Source organism: Aplidium turbinatum, chromosome 15 (assembly GCF_918807975.1).
Source record: "Aplidium turbinatum chromosome 15, kaAplTurb1.1, whole genome shotgun sequence".
In the NCBI taxonomy this organism is placed as follows: domain Eukaryota; kingdom Metazoa; phylum Chordata; class Ascidiacea; order Aplousobranchia; family Polyclinidae; genus Aplidium; species Aplidium turbinatum.
Genome location: NC_137486.1, coordinates 4,267,826 through 4,289,687, shown reverse-complemented (window position 1 = coordinate 4,289,687; position 21,862 = coordinate 4,267,826). Strand labels below are relative to the sequence as shown.

General features: G+C 40.4%; 1 protein-coding gene across 3 annotated transcripts in view; it reads right to left on the bottom strand.

Moving 5' to 3' along the window:
• Positions 1–5,092: 5,092 nt before the first annotated feature.
• Positions 5,093–21,862, bottom strand: part of LOC145784136 (atlastin-3-like) — a 71,799-nt gene continuing 55,029 nt past the window's right edge. For 2 of the 3 annotated variants that reach the window (XM_082595891.1, XM_082595892.1), the window contains 2 exons: positions 12,256–12,312; positions 5,093–7,628 (listed from right to left, as the gene is read on the bottom strand). In XM_082595891.1, the coding sequence (XP_082452017.1) occupies positions 7,143–7,628; positions 12,256–12,312 (543 nt within the window). In that variant the 3' untranslated portion in view covers positions 5,093–7,142. Of the gene's footprint in view, positions 7,629–12,255; positions 12,313–12,606; positions 12,756–21,862 lie in introns of all 3 variants that reach the window. The other variant, XR_014290984.1, reaches the window with a different exon arrangement.

Here is a 21,862-nt window from a genome sequence, read left to right as displayed (position 1 = left end):
ATATAGTTACTCTGCACGCAACTGCCTCACAGATTATTGGCAACTTTCATCAAGAATCAAAGCAAGACAGAGATGAGGAAAAGAGTCACATAATAGAAACAGCAGCAAAGTTCTTCGTCGTATGAGCAGAGAGAGCAGCAAAGTTAATAAAGCAAGACATAAAACAAGTCGAACAGTTAAAAGACACCTACCCAGACTTTGAAGACTTGTCAACAGAGACGGCACTGCAATTCATACCTCAGTCCCTACTTCAATTTCTTCAGACTATGGTTTGTAGCAAGAATGCTGACCCTAAAATAGCTTCTATTGGACAAGCTATTATGCAAGCAGCAAGACCAAATGCTATTACTGCTCCCCTACAGTTAGGCTTAGGCGTGCAGATGCATCATCTGTTCCAGTCAAAAATGCTTGTTGACTATTTGAGCAAGCATGGATTTTGCAGCTCCTACAGTGACATTCAAATGTTTGAGAGAAGTGCAGCAGTAACACAAAATACTGACATTGTAGAAGATATGAGTGAGGGCACATTTCTTCAATATTCAGCAGATAATGTTGACCACAATCTGCATAGCATTGATGGTTATGGAACATTTCATGGAATGGGCATTATTTCCATGATGACACCGGCTGCAAAGCACTCATTAGTTATAGCCTACTGTTCCGGCGGGTCAATTGCCCTCTTGATCAGAATTGAAATTGTGATGAAATTTTGTTGACATTGAATTTGCGTTGTTTCTGTGTTCTGCGTGACGTGGCTTGCCTGGCTGCAAAGAGATTTCACAACTGATTATCGCCTTTTGCTGCGTGCCGGGAGCCGTTGTTTCTGGACACAATTTTGCCTGCCTTTGTGTTGAGTTTCATTTCGTTATCGAAAAAAGCAAGCTAGAGAAATGAATGTGTACCACGGATTTAAGTTGTCGTGTTAAAGCCATTGTAAGTTTATACAAAATCAAGTTTTTATCCCAACTCGCTAGCTCAATAAAATCAAAAAACAACAAGAAACAATTGCAAGTATGGTTCAGGCAGACCGAGGAGGGATTGTAGGTAGGCAGTGAGCACCTACTCTTGTAACCACCTACCAAGAGTCAAAGTGACAGCAGATCACAGAATTTCTATTAAGTACTTCCACCAAGACAAAGAGAATTTACATCAAAGGCAGTATGGAAACTTGAATGATCCTGGTGTAGAAGAACCATACGCAATGGCACATCTATTATGGGAATCGTCTTTGGTTCCTAAGGTACCACGTCCTCAATGGTCTGGCTTCATGCAACTTATCCACCAAGGAGGCAAAATTTCCGTCTTGTTCCTGCCCATGATTGCCATGGACCCCAGTGATCTCTCATGCATCTATTCTACCCTGAAATTCATTTCGTCTCGTGCAACCAGATGCAAAGTGTGTCCTGTCATCACACTTGATCAACCATTGTGGCTAAAGGCATGTAGCATGGTTGAAAGTCAGCCAGAACTTCAACCATCTGTGATAAGACTCGGAGGATTTGACACCATGATGAGCTACCTAGGCAGCATTGGACATTTGATGAACGGAACTGGACTTCAACAAGTCTTGGAAATAGTTTATGCACCTAATTCAGTGGTCCACACGCTGTCCGGAAAAGCAGTGAGTCGCGCAGTCAGAGGACATTGTGCACTGATGCCTGGAGTAAAGGTGACTAAGCATTCCTTCAAAAAGAAACACCAAGCCATCACCATGGGTGCAAAAGAATCCGTCAAAGTCAAGGACAGGAAAGTGAGTGTTGATCCCATCCTCTTATTTCAACGTTTAGTCTGTGCTGTTACAACAATGAATCAGCTACCAGAGGTATTCCAGTATGAACTTTGTCAATTTCCATCAGCCTTGTTTGAATCAAAGTTCATCATTAGACCAGCCAACAAGGCCTCCTTGGTTGACTTCTTGTGGTCTTCATCAATTGAGTCTGCTCCAAAACCATGTAAGCCCTTAGTCCAGCATGTACTAGATGGAGGTGCCCTGCTCCATAAACTTCCTTGGACAGAAGGAGCTGCATGGGATGAAATCATGCAGATGTAGCCTACACTGATTATGTGATGTCCAAATATGGAGCCTGCATTGTTGTGTTTGATGGTTACACAGATTCGCCTTCCACAAAAAATGGTGCTTACTTCCGAAGAACTGTTGGTAGGATTGGGGCTGAAGTAATCTTCGATACAACAATGAAGCTCCAAACCAAAAAGGAAGACTTTCTTGCTAACCATAAAAATAGACAGCGACTAATTCATATGATAGGGGACAGACTCGAAAGAGCAGGATGTGTTGTCCACTATGCCAGAGGAGATGCAGATGTCCTGATAGTAGAAACCGCGATGTCATCTGCACAGCAACAAGACACTGTAGTTTTAGCAAGTGATACTGACCTTCTGATTTTGCTCATACATTACAAGAAGAGTAATACCACACACATCTGGTTGCAAACAGCATCTAAAAAGGGCACTAAAAAATATCAATTTCAGTCACCAGAAAACTTCTTGGAGACACTGTGTCAAATAATCTTCTCTTTGCCCATGCACTGTTGGGATGTGATACCACTTCAAGGGTATTTGGAATAGGCAAACAGAAAGCTGTTACAAAACTAAGAACTGATGAAAACTTCAGAACAGCTGCAGCAACTTTCATGTCATTCTCTGCAAATGCAAATGATGTTGTAAAAGCAGGGACGTCGCTCTATGGAAGGCAAGATGACAATCTTGACGATCTAAGATATCAAATTTTCTGTGGAAAGACAGCAAGAAGTACGACTGCAGTAGACCCATGTTCTCTTCCTCCCACGTCATCAGCAGCGAGGTTTCACAGTCTCAGGATATATCATCAAGTGCAGGTGTGGCTGGGTCATGAGACAGATGTGCCACCGGAACAGTGGGTTTGGCATTTTAGTGAAGGCAGTCTGGTGCCTGTGATGACAGACAAACCTCCAGCTCCATCTTAGTTCCTGAAAATGATTGTCTGCAACTGCAAGACCGGCTGTTCTACAATTCGATGCACATGCCGGAAATCTGGTTTAGAATGTACAGTTGCATGTGGCGAATGTCATGGGTCATGTTCAAATTCGTCATTAGGCCTAATGGAAGACATTGACTCTGATGATGATGCCTTGGTTTGAACTATTAATTGTTTAATAAAATTAGGTCTTTTACAGAACTAAATTGTGCGAATTAGGTTAAACGATAAGGAAAAACGAAGATTTTTGAGACTCACAGCGGCCATTTTATTTTTAAATTTTGTTATAAAATTTTATTAAGACAAATTTTTATCTCATTTTTCAACTTTCCAGTGTCTGTTTATAAATTCCTTGTACCAGAAATATAGAACGAGCTCTTTCACAGAACTAAATTACATGAATTTGGTGAAAAGATACGTTAAAATGAAGATTTTTGGGACACATGGCGGCCATTTTGTTTTTACCCCCAAAAAGGGGTGTTCCACTAAATTTTTTGCAGCAGATGTTTAGTATGTTATTCTGTATGATGTAAGCTTTCAGAAAATGTATGGGTCAAAACATTTGCAATTAGTGGTGGGTCAAACCCTATTTTGAGCCGGATTGACTGGACTACTAGATTGACGGTTCGACACCGCTCAAGAGCGTGCGGCTGTGTCTTTGGCAGGACACTTAAAGGCATGCCTGAAGGTGGACATGAAGGTTGGCTTTCTTGCCTTCCCGTCTACTTAATCTAAATCTTCAACTACCGGGTGTAAGCCTGGATACGACAAACAAAACAAAAAAACAGTATACTTGTAGTTATCGATCTTTTTTGTAATAAATGACATGCTAATATTAAAACCATACACAGACAGACCGTTCAACCCCTGATAAAGGTCAATAGTGTTTGTTTTTAAATTGATTGGAGGAATTTTGTCCACCGCAAACTGACAAAATATTTTTGAAAGTTTACACAGCCAAACTTTGCGAAAGCTTTTTTCAAAGCTTGATTTTGGCAGTTTTACTTACTTCATTACTTGTAGAGGCTTTGAACCATTGAAGCAGACCTGGTCACTGAGATTGACAGAGTGAAGTTCACATTTTTTTTGCTGTTTAAGTGTCATTGTCTGTGCATTTTTCTATCCGCTGGTAGCCACTGAATATAAAGAGCTGTCTAATAAAGAGCTGCCTAATAAAGAGCCACTGAATAAAGAGCTGCAGTTTTTTACTTGATGGTTTCAACGCCCAAACACTTTTTAAACTTTTTCCTATTAAAGTAGGGGGGGGGAAATGTCCAATAAATCCAGGCCAGTTCAGAATTTTTAAAAACAATTAGTAGCCTATCTGTTGTAGGTTACTAACACCAAAGAACTAGCAATTGCATGGTGACATTTCGTGATATATGTTGAACTTACGTTGTAAGTAATGAAGCAAAAAAGCTGTTTAGTATAATAATAATAGCAATGCTTGTTTTTATATCAAGAAAATGAAATATCTTCTGACAAGTGTCAAACCCACAACAATGCTTGATATGAACGACTCGGTTACATGTCTTGTAATGCAAAGGCATTTATTCTCACACGAGTCAGTTCCATCATAAACAGCTAAAAATCGATTTTGATCAGCTAGTAGCCTAGCTAGATCATCTTCAGTTAAGCTTGATTACAAATAGACTAAAATACTAGTCTAGAATACTAGTCTATTTGTAATCAAGCTTAACTGAAGATGATCTAGCTACTAGCTGATCGAAATCGATTTTTAGCTGTTTATGATTGAACGGACTCGTGTGAGAATAAATTCCTTTGCATTGTTTTTATATAGCGCTGTATCCATCGCAGAATGCGTTGCTCCTCAGCGCTTCACACAGCAGACAGTGTCAATGCAGCCGTATAGAGGCGCAACTGAGTACATTATTACCAGAAATCCACTCCATTGCTCAGTGCCAAGCAGGAATTAAATTCAGTACCATTTTAAAAAGTCTTTGGTATGACCCGACAAGGTATCGAACCCATGCCTACCGATTCAGAGACGGGCGCACTAACCACTAAGCCACCTAGCATGAAAATCTTGAACTTCATGTTGGCTACAGCTACATTGTGAATAAGCTTTTCTCATTACCTTCGAACAGCATTGCAAACGTCATAATTTTTTATTTGATAATTTTTCACAGGTGAATAATATATTCTAGACATGCTTTGTTTTATTATAAAATCAACAAAATTTCGATACTCCAGTCTCAGGTAGGCTATCGGAAAATTATTTAAAATTAGATTATAATCTTTTTTTGCATTTCAGTTCCTGAGGTTGAGGGCCGATCGTTACAATTATTTGACAATGGGGCTATTAATAAGAAGTCGGAACATTTTGCAAGATGATCATACATAAGACAAGAAATTGGGAGTATTTACGTTGCGGCAATATTTAATAACAAATGTTCAAAACGTGTTAAAGTGAGTCATGTTAGCTGTTCATATTCTTCCATTATGTTAAAAACCTTGGTGCAGTGTTACAGCCAGCGCGAAACCTGTGCAGCTTCTGCTGAAGCAAAACTATTTGACTGTAAGACAGTTTTCATGAATATATTTTATTGTTCACACAAGGCATAAGAAAGTAAAGGTACAGTTAGGCTACTAGTCTACAGGTTACTGTATTGATAACGATAATAATAACAATCGCGTTTTATTTTGCACTCATAATGTCACATAATGTAAATATTACAGCAAGGTTAGTTTGTGGACTACAAAAATAGTTATTTATTGTTGCAGCTTTTGTACTGCTTTGAGTTGTACACTGTACTGTACAGGCTTGCTATAGCCCATGAGCAGTGCCGGTCTTTGGGAAAAATTCAATAAGTGAATTCAACAAAGGAATTAGCAACAAGAAAACATAAAGACTCAACAGGTGCAACCTATTTCATCCCCTAAACATTTCGTACCCTGAAAAGATCGAGAAAAAAAACAACATAGCCGAAGTCGCTGATAGGAGTTGCCGCAAACATTTCAAATTTCTCTCGATCTTTTCAGGGGACGAAATTTGATTTTGTTACTCCGATATCAGGGTACGAAATCGGGTACAAATTTTTCAGGGGAAGAAATAGGTTGCATCCAGACTCAACATATTGTAGCTTTATTTCCGAAAAATGACAAAGAATGCATGATCTTATCCTTTTGCTATGCCAACAGACAGCACCATTTTACAGTAATATTCATACCCAAATTTTGAACATGCTCTCAGAATGCCCCAAATTCAAAGTAATTTTTAAAATGTGTCTGGGGGACGCCCCCCAGACCCCTCCGCCGCTGGGTGTCGCCTTCGGCTCTTCGGCGATCCGCTGTCACGCTTCGCCCGTCGACCGTCAAACCACTCTCCCCTTTCAAAATACCTAGCTACGCTACTGAATTGAACATTGTTATTGGGACCCGCAAAGCATATTTCGCACAGGGCCCGAAATACCCTAAGACCGGCACTGCCATGAGTTGCAAGATTTACGCAATTTTTTGGTGACTACACACTAAGGCATCGCGAAATGTTAAAAATAATAACCAAATTTTTTTCTCAGTCACAACGACTAATTTTATGAACGGTTCTAAATTAGATAAAAGCGAGCTGTTAAATAGCAAAATAACAGACCACAGAAACACATTGACAAAATTAAAACCTATCGGTCAGGGATTTCTAGAAGCACGGGATGCAAAACTACCTTCTCAGATAGAGTGCGTTAAATAGTAGTGTTAACAGGTGTTTTTTTTAGCATAAATGCTTTTTTGGCCTGCTCAAAAGTAGCCTAAAATTAATTCCAAATTTTGCAAAAAACAAATATCTAAAAAAGGTTACAACCATAATTTTATCAATTCGTCAGTGCAATAGTGCTAAAATGGGGTATGTTGAGCGTCCCGGTACGTTTTAGATTTCCCTGCATTCGGCGTACAAGATTTAAAAACTCAAAAACTGGTATACAGTTTAATTGATATAATTGCAGAAAATGTGTAAAAAATCTGTATTTTTTCAATCAATACATCAGCCTCTCTCCCACAGCATCCCAAAGTCAATTCAAAAAGGGTCCAATGTGCTGCATGGAGTAATCAGAAAATTGATAAGCTACTGTAAAAACTAGTTCAGTTGATTATATTGCTTATGTACGAATCTTTACACATATTCAAACTGCAATTGTTTTTAGGTTTTGCACAGTCAAAATTTAACTGTTATTTTGGGATAATCGACCAGACCGAAGTACAATGGGATAGAAAGCTCAAAGGAATACGAAAACAAGATCTTTTCATCAATTACTTTTTGGTCTTTAAAATTCAGCATCAACTTAACTACGTTTTCTTTTTTCTGAGCTGCCATATAGGTTCCGAGGCCTATAGCATTATATACAGTTCCAGCTGTCGCACCAGCAATACCTGCCAGTTCTAGAGCTCCGCCGGCAGCTGCAAATAGAGCAAACGGGCAAGCTACCACAGCAACTCCGGTGCCAACAGCCATTGCTACAAGTCCAATTGTTTTCAAACTATCGCTTGTGCTTTGAATTTTTTTGTTTAATTTCTGATTTGCTTCATTTGTAAAATATGTGCAGCATTTCTCAAGCATGCTTGGATGAATTGTTGATTTCAATTTCTCGATCTCCTTGTCCACCTTTTTTTGGATCTCTTCTTCTGAAAGCTTCTCTTTCACCTGAATATTATTTTGTAGTTAACAACTGATCATATAGCTTATTACCTATTAGCCATCACTTGAAATTTAGCCGCTCTTGTATGTCACTAAAGAGGTCTTATATTTCCCCAGTGACGGTTTCACAGTTTTTACATTTTTTTTTACTGACGCTTCGTGCATAAGAGACATCGGTGTCCATTTTACTTAAACAGTCTTTGTATGTTACCTGTAGTGTAACAATCATAAAAATTGTGCATGATGCGATTTACTAGCATCGGTCTTACAACAGCTAAGCTGGAAGTAGTAGCTAAAATGTGATCTATTTATTCTATATGCGTCTAGTAGACTACATTAGCAGCCTACATTAGTGCAGTAATGCATTGCAAGAGACAATGCAAATCATGGCAACAAGTTTCTTCAATCAATCAAAATGGCAGTTATCTCCTTTAGTGCTTTCGATCAGGCACTGATGCTTCCTATGAGGCTTGAGCAAAAGTTAATCTCTCAGGTTTATTGGTAGATCGCAAATTGATCTCAAGTCGATCGCAAAATGTCTAAAAAAATTAAAAAAGTGTTTTCCGCACTGGCTTCCAGTTAATCGCCTGTCGTATTGAATAAACCTGGCTAGCTCAATATATTAAACGTGGAGCTGCAGGGTGAGGGTAAAAGGTGTAGCCAATATGATAAGTATCGTGAACACGTTTAAAAGTATCGTAGGCTAAGCTACAGCTGATGCCAAGCAGGCTGCAATGCGATAACCTCCGTAACTTCTCTCACATGCAAGCAGAATTACAACGTCAAGACAGAGGTGTGACACGGCTTGACAGTGTACGCTATAATGAGCAAGTTCAGAGCATGTTCTTAAAGTTTGAAAGGCATTTTACTGACTGCATCCATCGAGCCTGTAGCTATAGCTATCAGCTATATGTATTATCCATTTATTTTAGTGCAAGTGTTAATGTTGGTGACATTTTCTACCAAATCAAATTACTTTTCGACTTAGAAATCTCCGCTCTTGATAATGAGATTCTGAATTTAAAAAATGACATTGAGATGAAATCAGATCAGCAGCTTCTCAGCTTTGAGAGCATGTGATGTTCTGGGAACTACTGGTAAAGGAGAAGTATCCCAATTTCAGACAAAGTGCTTTGAATCTGACAGCTTTTTTTTGGATTAACTTATTTGTGCGAGTCTACTTTCACGCGCATAAATGTGATCATGTTCAAGTAGGCTACAGATCAACAATGACTGATGACCACCTTGCAACCTGCCTACGCATTGTAACCAGTTCATACGCTCCTGACTACGAGAACCTAGCCCCCTCTTCCAGGGTCTCGCACTATGGTAGGAAGTAATTTCCTTTTTTTCAAATTCAGTGATCTACCTGTTTCATATCTGGTTTATTTTCTTTCGTTTTTTTAACGTGCCACTGGAGACACTTGCATAGCTGAGTGGTAAGTGTCATGGATCGATGTTCGAAAGGACGCTGGAAGATTGGCTTTTTTCCTTTTTTTCTTGTCTTCCCTTCCATTTAGTTTAAATTTTCAACTACTATTTTTGCCAATTGTCATTTTACGATGAACAGAAGCCATTCTATTGTCAGACGTAACAAAGCCTTCGTATCCCTTTCTTTACATGTTCAACTATACCAGGCGTAAGTTTGGATACGACAAAAATATAAATTTGAGAGAAAAATAAGTTTCGTTCGAATGTACGTGCAGGCTACATTGTGCTGTGGTGTTGATCTTACTGGTAGTTTTTGGAAAAGCTGAACAATTATTAATATGTTGCTATTTGGACTGCAAAATGCATATGCCTAACGAGTTTTCTTGGAGCCAATTTATAATCTGTACAAATTTGGCATTACAGGAATGGCACTTGACTGGTTCTCTTCTTATCTTCATGACCGAACTCAGTCTGTACCAACTGAAAACTCAATGTCTTCTGCAACATTTCTTTTTTCTGGAGTTGCTCAGGGTTCTGTTCTCGGTTCTGTTCTTGTTTTTTCTCTACAGAAAACCTCTGTTTGACATCATAAAGCGACATGGGCTTTCATACCACCCGTATGCTGATGATGTACGATTGTAATTGCATGGTACTGATGAAAATTCATTGTGTTGTATTAAATCAAAATTCCAAAAATATATGGTTGACATTTAAATTGGATGCACTATAATATGTCGAAACTGAATCAAGAAAAATGTGAGTTTATTGTACTTTTTCGAAACGGTGTATTCCAAAGCTTAACGACATGACCCTTAGGCTACCCTTAGTAATATTAATCTTTCTTCTTCCAACTCAGTTAAATTGCTTGGTGTAACATTAAATCAACATTTGTGTTTGGAAAACTTTGTCAGTGACACTGTTAAATTTTGCTTTTTTCATCTTAGAAATATTGGTTTCCATCAGACAGTTCATAAATGTTGATGGTTGTAAAACTTTAATTCATGCACTAGTGACATCCAGGCTTGATTATTCAGATTCATTGATAACATTCCACATTGTAACATACTATTTTGCGTCTTCAAAGATTTCAGAATGCTGCCGCTCGGCTAATTACTTTAACACGTAAACATGAGCATGTTACTCATATATTAAAATCCCTGCATTGGCTTCCAGTATTGTATCGTATTCGCTTCAAAATATGTCTATTAATTTATAGCCTAAAGTTTTCCATGGTTTTGCTCCGAACTATCTGGACACTTTGCTTGTTCGTTATAAACCTGCCAGAACTTTGCGTTCTCAACATCAATTGCTCTTGTGCAACCCATCATGCAAGACACAATATGAAAATCTCACCTTCCCAGTTGTTGCTGCCAGTTGCTGGAATTGTTTGCCTATTTGCGTAAAAGAAGCTGAAAATTTAAATGAATTCAAAACTCCCTTGAAAACGTTTTATTTCACTGGGCAGCAGGATTGGAAGTACCGTATTATTTATCACCATTATCATGTACAGCGCCCAGGAGCATAGTTTACACTGTAGATGTGGTGCTATATAAATGTTGTTATTAATATTATATTATTAAATGTTCGTGGACATGTCAAACTAAGGGGATTGCTCATGCTGATGATTGATGACGATCTGTGTGGCTTGCGATGTTGACGCGTATCTAGTAGATCTCAGGAGGTTGGTTACTTAAAAAGTAGATCTTATGGCAAAGAAGGTTGGGCACCCTTGGTCTAAGGCTTTTCTACTTTACAATTGCTTATGAATCGTTGCTTGTGCAGTGACTTGCCCTTGTCTGATGCAGTGCTGCAATTTTGTCTTGTAAATCGTCCTGTTTTGCTGGAAAAGTACAAGCAAAAGTCGTATTATAATCAACACACAAAGCTTCTACCCAATCTCAAAATTGTGACCCGGTTCGATTATTCGCTTTGAACAATCGTAAGCTACCTGATCTCAAAAAGGTGTTGTCTTCAAAATGGTTTCCCCCAAGATCCTATGAAGTCAAATTGAATAACGACTAAATTTGCAGAAGAAATGTTTGTCACATCTGAGAAGACTTCAGTGATGATGATATTGATGTTGATGCACCCAATATGTTACCTTTATCCCCGGCTTTTGTTTAGCCTTACCAACCCAGTAACGTGGTTTTATGACGACGGTCAAAGCGAAGTGTTTCAAAGGCTCCAAGTGGATTGATTGAAACGACGCAGACTTGTTGAAGTCCGAAGTTATTGCACAACTGCAGGGCATGATAGTAGTAAACTCCCCTGATCTACAGTAGGCTACTACGTTTCTAATGTTTCTTTCCGTTTATTGTCGCTTCTTTACAACTATTGTTATTTGCATTACTATTTAGCTCATCCCTGCAGCACTATTTCTATTGTTTTGTTACGCTTGAATGGATTCCAGGTGATGTAGTTATTTGACTTAAGGTCACTTGACCAGCAATTGTTACTTGTGAGAGAGTCGCTGTACGGATGGCTTGGGTGCTAATAAAACTTATAGATTTGTGGATATTACAGATTTGGATTTTAAATTCTAACATCTGTAGCCTACGTCTCTACTGGTTGGTCATTCCGTAATTTTATGAACCCTTGGTATTGGTGCATGGATTTGAATATTCTTTGTTAGATGTAGCCTACTATGTGCATATTATAGTTTCGAAGCTTGATTAATGGGCTCTTACACTCCAAGAAAGTAAGTTTTAAAACAGTTTTTGGTTAAAAACTAATGTTGTTGTGATTAACCACTTTCCTGTACTAAAATATTTATTTGGTTGTGCAAAAATGTCTTAACAACTTGATATCTTTCCTGGCTTAAGTTTCTGAATATCTTTCTTATATTTCCACTTTCCCAATTTCTCGATAGGCTATGTATTGTGTTTTTCAATCTCGATGTGGACCGGACAGATGTCACTTAAAGTTTATAAAAAATTTACAAAATACTTTTTTTCTGAGATAAGTCTACAACACTTTTATTAATTTGCAGATAAAAAGAGTTTAAAATGACAAAGTCCAGGAGATCTGATGCACTCTGACCCTAGTATGAGAATGTTTCAGTTTTGACAAAAAGTTTCGTAAAACAGTTTGCTAGTAACTACAGTAGCAGGCAAAATACAATCAGAAATTAGACATACAGCAACACCTGGGCTTAATTTAGCTCATGTCTGTACTTAGGTTACAAGCCAATTAAAAACATTACCAGTTCTTCAAAATCAATTAGCATCTTTGACAAGGCTTGCTCAGCTTTTCTTCCGTCCTGAAAAATACAAAAACAAAACTCGTTAAATATTTGTCGTTACAGTAGGCTACCTTTAAACTTTGTTATTGTGGTACAAGTAAAGTATTAGCTTACACTGTGGTTCTCAACCTCTTACTGATCAATTACCACCTAGCAAATTTTACTATCGCTGCATACCACCTTGTCTCAGAAAGACTCAACTTGCTCAAATGCACTTATTGTTACAAAACACCACAAACAAATTTACAAAAAAACATAGTTTAATGCGAGGGCTGCAACAGTTTATTTCTCTACCCAATTTTCTATTTTTACCGGTAATGTAGCCTATCAGTGCCTCTGGTTTCGATCGCTAGCCTCCCCGACCCAGCTGGGCGAACCTGCCTCAACGTCTGGCCAGTGCACATCCGTGCTCGCCGAATGAAAGCTTACTCTTCTCCAGTGAGTATTAATTACACTCCCACCTATATATATATATTTTTTTTATTACAGCCACATTTTTATTGAATATTCGTCTGCCACGAGAGCCAAATTATCCTTAAATGGTTCGACTCTCTTCATCGTGGGAGACCCCAATTTTATCCGCTCTGCCTACTGGCAGACCGGGTATAAGAGTCAAAGTACCTGCGCGAGGACGCGTGAAGGAGACGTGGGCGCTGCCCGGCGGTCAATTACTGCCGGTTCCAGCGTCCACACGCGACGGGTCGCGCGGTCCGTCGCAGGGCTTCTTTCTGGGCTATGCAGAAAGAGCCTGTCTCCCTGGCCCGCTCCACCATTCTAAATTTGCGGACGGGCCATATAGTGTTTCGATCCACACTCTCCTTCCACAGGTACCTCGACTCCCCAGCCTGGCCCTCGCGACCTAAGCTGGTGGACTTAACCCTCCGGGTGCATCGTCACCCCATAAATCACGCCGCTCCCCGCCGCCGCGGGGTGTGGCAGGCCGGTTTCCTAAAGTCTTCGACCTGGCTATGTTTGTTTGTACTCTCTCACCGTGTCAATCTTTTGTACCGTGAGCTACTGATGCGAATAAAACAGTTCAACACTATGGGCTACGGGGTGCAACCTCACTTAGAACGCATCAGAAATGATGCCCCGGCTCATCAAAAGGATTCCGCCTCTTGATTTTAATTGCCAGCATGGCTGAGAACTCCACTCGCACTCCCATGTGGAGGAAAAAATCAGTAGCTGGGAAACAGCATTGCGGCCTGTGTTAGGTAAGTGGAGGCTATGTTTAGAAAGAAATTGGTTGGTGAGCATTCTTTGTGCTTCATTTTTGCTGTCTCGTCAGCTTGTATGTCAATGATCTCTTCTTGTTCACCAGTTCCTACAGGTAGAAATGTTGGGTCAACGAAGAGCGGATTAACAATGTATGTGTAACATTTTGTATCAGAAAAATAATGCATTAGTTTCGTTTCTGAGCTATCTCAGGTAGGTTAATCTGCAATTTTTTGAGATAAATTTTCACTGGACTCTATCTGAAGGATGGTAACTGATTTGAACACTCCGTAACGTTTGCTCTCCATATTTTTCATCTACTGTAAATGTCAAGCTTTCGAACAAATACTTTAAGCTTGGAGATGAAAACGATAATACAGTAGAATTGTTCGGCTCGTGGAACGACAGATTTACATAGTCGAGAGTCTGAAAAATATCCGACAAGTCAGCCAACTGTGACATAAATTTGTTCTCTAAATTATATATGATACCGTGGTTTTTATTCCTGAAAAATATGGTTAATTCTTGTCAAAGTTCAAAGACGTTTCTTGTCATATTCTCACGCGAGAGCCAGCGCACCTCTGTGTGATAAAGGAGGTACTTATAATCGGAACCAAAATTTTCACAGAGTCTTAAAAAAACGGTTGTGTTCAGAGCAGCTGATCTTTACACAAATCCACAATTTTGATTACTCGATTAAAGCATGATAATAGATCCAAAGAGAGCTCCTAGGCAAAAAGAGCAAACCTGTGTACGAAACAATGTACAAAAGTGGCCCTTGGTGATACAGCCACTGGCGTACGCAGGGAAGACATTGGGTCATGCCCCCCCCTCAAAAAATGTTAATTCTTTTAGCGTTGTTGTGATTGTGTAGTGCAAACATGTTATTGTTCAAAAGTGGTCTTGGGTAGCAGGGCCGTATTAACTGCCTTTCGTACCCCTTTTGGAGGGCACGGCTGTTTAGGGGCCCACTCATTTCAGTTTGTTTAATTTTTTTTTTGGCTATTTGAAACGAAAAAAATGTTGTGAATAATGATACAGAAGCTCGATATTCAATAGCTTAACTTACGCAAGGCTCTATTTACCTCTTCCAAAACTCCCGTTAGTGGGCCAACATCTTTGTTTAGGGGCACACCATATTCATATTTAGTTGGTGCCGCGTTTTTTCGGAAATTTTATACAAACAATGTGACAATATTGCTACAAACCTCGACATTTTATAACTTAGGCAGCATCCATCGGTTTTGTATTGTTGATCATCATTTGAAATGAAATCTATGCTATTTTGTTGTAAGAAACAATACTACGCTTTCGCTTTCTTGGTAAATGTGTTTCAACAGTTCTTCTTCTTCGTCGTATGAGCTGTTCTTCCGGATTATATGTTTGGGCATGATGTCATCAGCCACTCGACAGTCTCGTCATCCAGGGCCTTCAGTCCAAGCGTTCCATGTGGTGGTTGATGGATTGGGCAGTCATGGACGACATGGTCTACTGTCTGGTCTGTGGCACCACACTCGCATGCCGGTGAGGGAGCCAGGCCCTATCTGCACATGTCTGAACGAAAGCGACCGACGCCGGTTCGTAGGCGGTTAAGCAGGACCCACGCAAGTCTTGCGAGGAACATTCCCGGAGGGTGGGGATCGACGTCGGGTAGGAAATCACGGAGTCGGGAGGTGTTGTTTTGCCACTCCGTGTTCCATGTGTAGTTCGTCCAGTGTGTCGCACTTATTCCAAGATCTTCAACGTTGTTCAGAAGCTGTCGTGCGGCGGGCACAAATGGGCGTCTTGATTTCAGTCGCTGCTGTTCTCCAGGTAAGCGCTGGAATGTACTGTTAAGGAGGTGGTCGGGGTCCAGTCCGCGACGAGCAAGGGAAATCATGGCTCCTTTACGGCGAAGCTCAGCAGGTTGGATGCCTGAAAGGCTGCAAGGATGAGAAGGCATTCCGTTGGAGTGGGACGCAGGCATCCAGTCACAGTGTGTAGTGCGTCGTTGATGGCGGTGTCAATGTGGCGGGTGTGAGAGCTGCGGCACCACACTGGTGCGCAGTACTCGGCGATAGAATGGACGAGGGCCAAGGTAGCTGTGCGAAGGGTTTTCGTGTCAGCTTTCCAGCCGGAACCCGCCAGCCGCCTCAAAAGTGCAACGCGCGCAGATAGTTTTTGCGCAGTGATTCCAGGTGTCGTCGGTACGTGAGTGACCTGTCCAGGGTTACGCCGAGGTAAGTGGGTTCGGCGTAGTATAGCAGGCGTTCGTCATCGGTGGTAATGTTGATCTCACGTTTTGCTTCCTTCTTGTTTAAATGGAAGGCCGCCGACATTGTCTTTGCCTTGCTGAGCTGTAGCTTCCATTTCTGGAGCTTTGTTAATATAGTTGACATGTCCTGGCTTAGGTTCCTCTCCATTGACTGCCAATCTCCGGCTGGATGTAGGAGAGCCAGGTCGTCTGCGTAAGCATACTTCCTGGAGATGGTGTCAGACAGGTCGTAGATGTAAGTGTTAAAGAGGAGGGGGGCCAGGACAGAGCCCTGTGGGACGCCGTTCCTGAGTCGACGTAGTCTACTTCGTCGGCCGCTACCGGTGGAAAGGGTAAAGCTGCGGTTTTGCACAAGTTCCATAATCATATGAACCATGTGCCTGTCAGGAAGGAGACGGAGTAATTTGCAGGTAAGGCCGCTGTGCCACACAGTGTCGTAGGCAGCCGTGAGATCGACAAACACGGCGCCAGCCTTCTTTTTTGCCGAGAAGCTATTCTCGATGTCTTGGGTCATCAGAGTGACCTGGTCTACGGTTGATCTTCCGTGGCGAAAGCCGGCTTGTTTCCGAGGGAGCTTTCAACACTTGATAGCATAAGACGGTACCCGGACAGTTTGCCAAAAGACATTTTGCCGAAACCCATTTTGCCGAAACCCATTTTGCCGAAAGACATTTTGCCGAATGGACATTTTGCCGAAACTCATTTGCCGAAAGGACTAATTGCCGAAATTATACAAATGTATTATATGTATTATCATAACCTAATAACACATAAATATCATTCACAAACAGATTTCACTCACAAATTATGTGCGACAGAGCGTAAGTATCCGACAGAAGTGTTATATGTAATCAAACGTTTCTACTGATTTCCAAAACCTGTGGAGAATGTATATAAAGTAATTTTTAGGCAAACAACAGTAGCAAAGTAATTACTATTTCAAAGCCACTGCTTGCATAGTAACGAGACTGTGTGTCGCTTCAAAGTAATTTTTAGGCAAACAATAGTAGCAAAGTAATTCTATTTCAAAGGCACTGCTTGCATAGTAACGAGACTTTGTGTCACTTCAAAGTAATTTTTTCCGAATTGTCTCGGTAATTTGTCCATTAGGCAAAACGTCCTTCGGCATGATGTCCTTTTGTTTAAAGTGCCGTAATAAATTGCATTCGATATTTAAATTTTTACAGAAAGGTTCGATTTATACTTTAATCTAAGGACATTGCCTGTTAATCGAACTATCACAGTTTTTACTTATCCGTTTAGGCCTAGTATCATGCCTTTCATATTCACATATCTAATAGTTCAATCCAAAAGTACAGTGACATACGTAAAGACCGTGAGAGTTTATATTTCATCAAAAGATATCTTCCAAAAGATATCTTAAACCTTGGTCAGACCATAAAATAGCATTAAGTTACTCTTGATAAAAAAAAAAAGTAAAATTACAGTATATCCAACGCTCCCCTCCCCCACCAACAAAATCTTGCGTACGCCACTGAACGTACCCTCAACACGAGTAATTCGGTACCCGGACATTTTGCCGAACGACATTTTTCCGAAACCCATTTTGCCGAAAGACATTTTGCCGAAGCCCATTTTGCCGAAAGACATTTTGCCGAATGGACTAATTTCCGAAAGGAATTCACTAACAAATTATGTGCGACAGCGCGTAAGTATCCGACAGAAGTGTTATATGTATCGATATTCTCCACAATGTGTTTTAGTCTATCGTTCACAACCTTATATTTTTTATTTGGTGGCGCCAATTGAACGCCAGCTGATAACTGCTCCAGGAATAGTTCGTTGTGCGATTGTTCCTTGTATTTCAAAGGCACTGCTTGCGCAGTAACGGGACTTTGTGTCACTTCAAAGTAATTTTTTCGGCAATTAATCCATTAGTCCATTCGGCAATTAGTCCTTTCGGCATAATGTCCTTTCGGAAAAATGTCTTACGGCAAAATGGGTTTCGACAAAATGTCTTTCGGCAAAATGTCCGCGCACGCGTAATTCATTGGGTTGAGTAAGCTAATTACGTCGTCTACGTAAACCATTATATGCGACGTCAACAGTGTTGTGTTACATTTTTTTGTTTTTAATACAAATTCTATCCAAATGAGTAAACTAGTTGCTGCACGGCCCATGCTTGGTGAATAACACAACCAATAGTTTAGCATCTTTAAGTCTGATTGTGTTACATTATGCACATATAATTTGTTGAAACGGACGATCGTTCTGGAGAAAATCATTAAGAAAAGGTTTATGAGGTTGTTTGGGAGCTGTGGCAGTAATTGCTTTCTTGGCCTTTGGGTTTGAGACATAGACACCTTAAATAGAAGGACTCGTAACCAGGGGCGCCGGAACGATTTTTGACTGGGGGGGCAAGATTATGAAACAAAGGCACTTTTGTTTACTAAAAGGCCAATTTTTTTTTCAAGTTTTAAGATAAGGTATAGCGATAATGCTAATCTATCAGCTCACTATGTAATGATAACCTACAAGTGTCCGGTATACAAAGAAGGGCATCATGCTATGTCATAATGATGTAACCTACTGTCAAGCCTTAAAGCAGCCTGCGGCCATGGCCACTAAGTAGTGCTTGAATGACCGCCGGTGCTACCTCCTCAATCGGCCAAGTTTAGCCGCCGGTCTCTTCTAGCCAATCATTTAATTTCGCAATAGAATGATCGTGGATTAACTGTCGAAAATATGCAGTATCAAACAGTGACGCAAAATTGGGTCAGCGCGTCATAATCGCCACTGTTGCATTGTGCAGGAATATTTGTTATTGATGGAATATACCCATCTGCGATAACCAGCGCTGTAAGTCTTGTTTGTATTTTCCGACGTTTATTTTAACAGTCTTAATCAGAAGTGCTAATTTACATCGTTGCAATATTGTCGTTGTTATGTCGATTCGATGTTGTCGGACATTGAATAGTTGTTAAAAAAGAAAAGTAGATTAGTTGACATCGGAGGAGAAAACTATTTTGCAAAAATTGTGCTTTTAGTAATGTCCTTCGCATCATTGAAATACTTATTTTATTACCTTGCCGTCATCGTCAACACATGTCGAGCGTTGTTTTTCGTTGCTAAAAAGAATTCTAGGAGAGTGGCGAACTTCTTTAAAATCAGCCACATCGGAGACACTCGTGCGAGTGTCGTTAGATGGTCCCGCAGTACTGGATTACAATCCCGATAAAGCAGTTATTGCGTGGTGCAACGATTTTATTGTAGGACGTCGCCCAGGCCCAGACTTCAACAACGCTAAGTGATCATTTTAGCATTGTTGTAAGTTTAATTCTATTTACTTGTACTATCGTTATTTGTATTTTGGCCTCCAAGCACGCAGATTAGGCCGCCGAGAAGGAGCTCCAAGTAGGCCACAATGGCTGCCGAAAAAAAACGAGTTTTAAGGCCTGTAGGCTACTGTGTTGCAAAATGTTGTGCCGTAAATATTATTTTGAGGCAAAAATGAAAGATTATAGTTAGGCTAAAAGCGAATAGCAGAAATGGTTATAGCCTTTTGCAAAATGTGCAGTACCTTACATGACTTTAAAAGGGCACCATTGCCCCCCTGCCCCTCCATCTGCTGAAAAATTGAGGGCAGGGGGGCATTCGCCCCTTCTGCCCCCCCGCTTCCGGCGCCCCTGCTCGTAACTCGCAATCTCGGGTTTTTAAACTTGGGTCTCAAAATCTTAAGGTAGGTCTACCCTGAAAAAACTAAAATGTGGATTTCTCAACATACAACCCATTTCTTGTTTTTAAAATGATGCTTGAAGATGAAATAATTTAAAAAAAGCAAAAAAAATATTATAAATGTTTCCGTATTTCCCCAAACCGCCACCAAGTGGTGAAAAATACACAAATTTTAAACACAAATATTTTTGATACCACTTACTGGATTTGAATCAAATTTTAACAGAATGTTTGTAAGTATCAAGACTGAAGCTCTATGGAAGGAAATGAAGATATTTTGAGAAAGTAAAAAGTTATTCAAATTGTTGCATTTTTTCAAAAATTTTTGATCCTCGGACATGAAACAAATGAGTGCCGACAGCATAATGAACAAAATTTCCAAAATTCTTTGACCAGAGGCTTTGCATGTTTACTCTGTCTGATTGTGTTAAAAATTTGAAAGCGATTGGCAAAGAAATGAAAGAAATATCTGGGATTAAAATTTAGTATGTGGTCAAAAATCACATTTTACGAAAAACAACAATAGCCTAAACATTTTCAACACCTTAAAAGCCTCCTTTATCATAAGTAGACCCTTTTTTTTGCCTCTGCTTGGGTTTAGAATCCTTTCTTAAGTGTTTTTAATGTTGTAGTCTTCTATTAGGGTGTCGGTCAGACCCGAAGATTGCCATAGATGTTTGTTTTAGTTTAGCAATCCAAACACAGGTTTTTCTATTTCTTGAAACAGCTTCTACTTTCTGTCGGTATTACACTGCCAACGCGCTTTGCACTCGGTTGCTGTGACTTTAATAAAATGTATTCAACACACAGAACAGGTCCAAATGCTAGCGGTTAAACTAGCTTTTTAACCGACACAATTAATTATTGACTTAAGCTTAATTTAGATTTTCTGCATAATTAACAAACAGTTAGAAATAAAAACGGCAATTCACTACAAACCTTGATAAACACGATCTCAACTACTAAATATTATGCCAGCTACTTAATCTGAGTTACGGCTACCTACAGTAGTTGCTGGGGTACCCGGTCATTTGGTCGACAGGACGTTTGGTCGACAGACATTTGGTCGACAGGACGTTTGGTCGACAGGACGTTTGGTCGACAGGACGTTAGGTCGACAGAACGATTTATTTTAGGGTTAGGGTTAGTTAACTAACCATAACCCTAATCTAACCCTGACTCTAACCCTAACCCTAACCCTAAAATAAATCGTTCTGTCGACCTAACGTCCTGTCGACCAAACGTCCTGTCGACCAAACGTCCTGTCGACCAAACGACCGTGCACCAGTTGCTGGTAAGCGATGAAGTGAAAAACCAGCAAAGCAATTGATTGTGACGTCATAAGAAAACGTGGTTGTGACGTCAAGAGAAAATTATGAATAAAACAAAAAGGGGCGACGCGGTCGCTTTATGGATATTACATTCTCCCCCCAAATGTACGATACATGCTAAGTACATTTACAAAGACTAAATATTCATGAAGCTGATCTATTTACGCGCATTTGATAACAGTTCGCTAACAGAAAGTTCACACGAATTGACGTACACCAGCAGGCGAATCCTTCAGGTAGACGAGCAGCAAAAATCAAGGCGTAGTTAATCTACTGTCTTCACTGGGTCGAGCCCTCAGGTGCTCGCGGGGAAACGTTCGCGACATTGTCGTATTGTGCCGCCTTTTCCCACGCTAGGGGTCGACGTCTTATTACGTGGAAACGCGTCACGCTTGTTGTTGCTTGTTTGATTCACAAATCAAGCACAATTTTGAAACTGGTCTTCTTAGGACACCAAATTGTGTTTTCAGTTCGACTTGTCGTACGATTCCGTGTTCATCGGGCAAGGGTGTAGTAACCTTTCCGATTCTCCAGCAACCGTGCGGAGCGTTGTCGTCGACAATGAGGACGACGTCGCCAGCAATCAGGTTTCGTTGAGCGTTGGGCCACTTTTGTCTTAATGCAATAGTGGGTAGGTATTCGCGTGCCCAACGCTTCCAAAACAAGTCTGTCAGGTGTTGCACTTGTCTCCATCTTCGGCGTCGATAGGAATCCTTTGCATCGAACAGGCCGATCGGCATGCTGGTGTTTCCGTGGAGCAGTAAGAGATGGTTGGGGGTGATCGGTTCGTATTCACCTGGTTCGAAGCTAACTGGTGTTAGAGGCCTGGAATTAAGGATTCGTTCAACTTCTATCATAAGTGTGTTGAATGTGTCATCGGTTAAGGAATGACCCTTTGTTAGCAACACTTTAAAAACACGCCGAATCGACCGCACCATGAGCTCCCGAGCTCCCTCCATATGGCTAGCAGTGGGTGGGTTAAAGTGCCATTTGGTTTCTTTATGAAGAAACTATCTTTCGATTTTGTCACAATTCAAGTCCTGAAGTGCTCGTTTCAACTCTCTTTCTGCAC